General features: G+C 51.4%; 1 protein-coding gene across 1 annotated transcript; it reads right to left on the bottom strand.

The window, feature by feature from the left end:
* Positions 1-485: 485 nt before the first annotated feature.
* On the bottom strand, positions 486-1,465 carry LOC127218682 (probable bifunctional dTTP/UTP pyrophosphatase/methyltransferase protein). Its single transcript, XM_051179699.1, has 4 exons — positions 1,355-1,465; positions 1,153-1,254; positions 855-919; positions 486-714 (listed from the first exon to the last, which is right to left on the bottom strand). Exons 1-4 carry the CDS (start codon positions 1,463-1,465, stop codon positions 486-488), a joined length of 507 nt encoding a protein of 168 aa, XP_051035656.1.
* Between the last annotated feature and the right edge of the window lie 3,216 nt (positions 1,466-4,681).

Here is a 4,681-nt window from a genome sequence, read left to right as displayed (position 1 = left end):
CTCTCTTTCTGGCGTGACTCAGACAGGAGAGGATCGGGTTGAATTTCCTGGTGTTCATCTGTCTAGGTTGTAAGTTATTTCTCCCTGATTAAACATCTATTCGGCCTATTTGTTTATCCTGATCCTTATTTACCGCAATACTCACATACTCATTCTCCATCTACAATCCTCATTATTGGGGTGTGGCCGGATGCTGGCTGACAGGGACGTGTGGTCCCACATCCGGGAAGATGGCAGCCAGCTCATGCATGCAGCGGTTGAGTGGAAACCCCACGGCATTGAAGAAATCCCCTTCCACGCGCTCTGCTAGGGCACCGCCTCGTGCCTGAAGCCCGTAGGTGCAAGCCTTGTCCCTGGGTGCAAGGCAAGGACGAGGTCACACCAGGTGCCATGCTCAGCCACACCCACGCCCGCCGGGGACAGCTCTTCCTTTTCAGGCCTCACTTCCAGGTTTCCTGGCCCCACCCACCCCACCCCGCACCCACTCACAGAGGCTCCCCGCTCTCCACGTATTCGCAGAGCCGTGGCTCCGATAGCCGCGAGAATGTCACACGGGTCTCTTCATGGAACAGTGACAATTCCACTTCTGCTTCTGGGTCCCCTTCCACCTCTGGGGCCTCTGGGCATGTGGAACTCAGCTCCTGAAGCTGCCTCTGCCACAGTGGCCTCAAGATGGCCACACCGGTGATGACACTGTGCTGCTGGCCACTCAGCCTGGGCGGGGCCAGGGAAGGCGGGACAGGGCGTGGTTGGCAAGGGGCAGGGCTGGGGTGGGCAGAGGCTGGAGCTCCATGCAGAGGCCCCGCCCACTCTGCCGTGGGTGTGTCTGCCCCGCCCCTTCAGGCCCCGCCCACCTGCGCAGCATCCTGTAGGCATCATCCTTGTCCTTTGGCTTCTCCAGGATGAAGCCATCCAAGGCCTGCAGTGGGCGAAGCCAGATGCCAAGGGGCCGGATCAGTGAGGGGCAGGATGGGCAGGGCCGGAAGGAGCAGGGCCTCACTCACCACAATGGTGTCAGCTCCAATAATGACATCAGGAGGGTGCAGGTCCTGCAGAGCAGAGGGCGGGGGGGGGGATTAGGCTTGTGGGCGGGGCCTCGAAAGGAAGGGGTGTGGCCTACCACCTGACCAGAAGGGATGGGGCCGTCCTCACCCTGTGCAGCCTCAGCCGCGACGCCACCTCCAGAGCCTTCAGCTTTGCTGTCTCCCGGGCATATTCGGGCGTAGCTGGAAATCTCGCCTTCTCCAGGGACTCCTGGAAGTGGGAGGGTACGACCTCCTGTCAGTCACAGCAGGCCCCACCCCTGGAAGTCACAGCTGACAATCCCAGAGCAGGCCCTGCCCCTGGAAGTCACCATGGAGGACAGGATGTCCCGCCTCCTGGGGGAGCTGCTCCCCAGCACCACCCTCTTCCCCTGCAGAAGCCTGGTGAGTGGAACCAGCTCCATGTTGAAAGGATCGCACATTTCCGGTCTGGGGGTTCACTTCCGTTCTGGGAGGGACCAGAAATTGTCCACTTCCGGCTTGAGACAACCAATTCCGGTTCCTCCGAGATGATGGGACTTATTTCCTGCCCCTGGGTGCGCAAAAAAGACGGCGGGGTTCAAGATGGTCATGGGCTACAGTGTAGGTAAAAGGAAACAGGAAATCCTGCCTGCTCCTGTCTATGTCAGAGCCTTAGCCTCAGGGACCGCAAGTCCCGCCTCCAGCACACACAGGAAGTGATTCAATGAATGAATGATTGTACAATGAATTATTGAGTTAATGACTGAATGGATGAGTAAATGAATGAATGTATGAATGAATGAATGAGCTAATGAATGAATGACTGAAATGACTGAATTACTTCATGAATGACTGACCTTTGACTGAATGAGTGAATGAATGACTGAATGAACTAATTAATGACTGAATCAATGAATGAATGACTACATGAATGAATGATTGAATGAATGACTGAATGAATGAGTGAATGACTGAGTAAATGAATTAATGACTGAATAAATGAATGAATGACTAAATGAATGAGTGATTGAATGAATGAGTGGCTGAGTGAATGACTGAATGAATGAGTGAATGAATGATTGAATGACAGGTGTTTGATTGACAGCTGTGTGCCCTACAGGCCACGCCTGTAACTCCTCTGACATCACGGCTCCCGTGACACCGCCCATCCCCTGGGAACCTCTCTAAGTCATTAATTCCTGGTCAATGCTCCCATGCAGAAGTCCCGCCCCGATTTACCATGTTGCCGGAAGTCCCACCCCGGTTTCCCCGGCAACAGGAACCCTGCTGCCAACCGTGGCATAAACAGGAAACAGCGAAAACCAGAGGGGTGCACGGACCTAGGGTTGCGATCTCTGTTTCTGCCCTGTTCGCCGCACCCGGAAGTCCCACCTACCGCCTCGATGAGTGACAGGGGATATGCTCTGTGCTGCCTCTTTTGCGGTCGGAATCAGCCGTTTCTGACCTGTTCACTTGGACCTGTTAGTCCCGTCCCTTAAGGCGTTTCCTATCCGGCCCGCAATGTCCGATACGATCAATTCCAGTCCTGGGCCGAAAGTGGATCCAATTTAATCGCTGTCAGGTGGGCAGGGAATCGCATGTTGCACCATCCGTAAGCGGAAGTAATGTGCCGGAAGCGGAACTCAGGCCGCAGCACACTCCGTCCTGTTTACTTCACGGGTGGAACTCAAGTTGTGCATCTCTTTGTTGCAACCTTTCCTGGGGACCATTTTGTGTGAAGCTCAAGTCAGTGACTGGAAGCCTGACGTCCTTGGTTCACAAGCGGAAATCGTGTGTCAGTTTGGCCGGGTGGAACTAGAAGCATGTTTTCCATGTGTGTCTTCCGGGGACACTGACAGCCACGAACCGGAAGCTTTAGTTCGTGACCGGAAGGCGGAAGTCCTGAGATCTCAGCCGCTTGTGAGATCGCAGCCGCTTGTGCAGGGGACAGTCCAGGAACCGTGTGTTTGAGAAGGAGTTCCTGGGGACAGAGTTGTGAGAGGTGCTCAATGTCTGTAACTCTGTGTGTTCCGGTCACTCTAGGAGGTCTCTCCCCCGGCAGAGCCTCAGTAATGACGGATAAACATCAGGCAGGCTGGCACACTGGTTGCTCCAGCGGGATACAGGGGTCCAGTATTTTCAAAGCAGGTCCAAGAAATTTTCCGGAGGTGGAGGTGTTTTGTTTATTTGACCCGCTCTCGGTCCCAGTGCTCAACCAGACCAGTGGAGCAGTGGGCGCAGTAGGACACAGGGTGGGGAAAGTGCGGGTTCTGGGTGGGGTGCTTTGTAGATCAGAGTACTAGAACTTTACTCTCTAGAGATAAGATATAGGGCGTGAAAGACAAAAAAGTAAAGTTAGAGAAACGCCCCACTTTAAATGAAGGACATACTAAACTGGAAAGTTAACCCCTAGCAATATCTGTTCCTTGGAATCTGCTAACTTCCCCTCACAAGGCCCTGAGAAAACAAGATTCCAAGAATTTACACTGCCCCTCCTTTCTTGTGAGTCAGCAGGTGGTGAATGGGGTCTTTAAGAAACAAATAGATAACTGCACCTCCGGTTTGCCCAGACAAGATTAATTAGCACACCCTGAGGCCCTAAGGTCTGTTGACCCTAATAGGGAGACCAGCCTCAAAGGGTCATGTACTCAATGGACAGAGGGTCCCACCCCCCTCCCTAAGCTTGGGGTATTTGCCTTTAAAAACACCTGTGCCGTGTGGCGGGGTGGAGGGAGGAGATGGCTTCTTCTCACTAGTCTACCTGCTGGAGGGGCCCCTTTGCACAAATGTTTCGTGTTCATTAAAGCCTCTTGCATGTTGAAGCAACTGGACTGGACATTGAGTTCTTGGGGATACCGATGGAAACTGGGAGACTCCTCATTCTGAGGATCTTACAAAGCTTGAATTCTTGAATAATGCAGATTGTTTAAAACTGCTCACTGAGTAAGATGTGCTGGCTAACAGTAGTGGTCATACACAAAAATCTTCCTAGCTCCATTCCTCTCTAAATTTTCAACTTTCCACGAAGAATACTCTTTTTATAATTTTGTGTTTGTTAAGTGGTTTTTCTGAGGTTCAGGAATAAAACTCCTGCAGTTATAGAGCAATGATCAAGCTTTCTGATGAGAGAAAGAAAATTATCATATTTGATCTGGTACCTGCTTTTAAAGCCAGTTTCAAGCGTTAATTTGGATAAAGCCTCCTTAATGGTTCTATTCATCCTTTCTACCTGTCCTGAACTCTAGGGTCTGTAAGCACAATGTAATTTCCAATTTATCCCCAGCAACCTGGCCACCAGCTGACTTACCTGGGAGACGAAGGCAGGCCCATTGTCTGATCCTATTACCTGTGGCATCCCATATCTGGGAAAGATTTCTTCCAATAGTTTCTTGGTGACCATTTTTGCAGTCTCATGTTTGGTAGGAAACACTTTTACCCATCCTGAAAAGGTGTCTATAAAAACCAGTAAATATTTATAACCATACATATCAGGTTTGACTTCAGTAAAGTCTATTTCCCAATGGACACCAGGCCTATGGCCACGAAGCCGGGTTCCAGGATCCAGTTTGGTTTTTCCTTGGTTGATCTGGGCACAGGCCAGACAGTTAGCAGTTACTTGTTCCAGTAATAAATTCCGATTGGGAAGGTAAGTTCCAATTTCTTTTTTATCTAGCAAA

This window comes from Phodopus roborovskii, unplaced genomic scaffold (assembly GCF_943737965.1).
Source record: "Phodopus roborovskii unplaced genomic scaffold, PHOROB, whole genome shotgun sequence".
NCBI lineage: Eukaryota > Metazoa > Chordata > Mammalia > Rodentia > Cricetidae > Phodopus > Phodopus roborovskii.
This window is presented reverse-complemented; position numbering and strand designations above follow the sequence as displayed.

Bases quoted from the DNA above. Each gene is read 5' to 3' on its own strand.
- LOC127218682 (XM_051179699.1), bottom strand. From the start codon at position 1,465: ATGTGCGATCCTTTCAACATGGAGCTGGTTCCACTCACCAGGCTTCTG. The intron at 1,255-1,354 runs GTGACTTCCAGG...TCCCACTTCCAG, and splicing joins GGGACATCCTGTCCTCCATG to GAGTCCCTGGAGAAGGCGAG. The intron at 920-1,152 runs GTGAGGACGGCC...CGCCCACTGCAG, and splicing joins CGCGGCTGAGGCTGCACAGG to GCCTTGGATGGCTTCATCCT.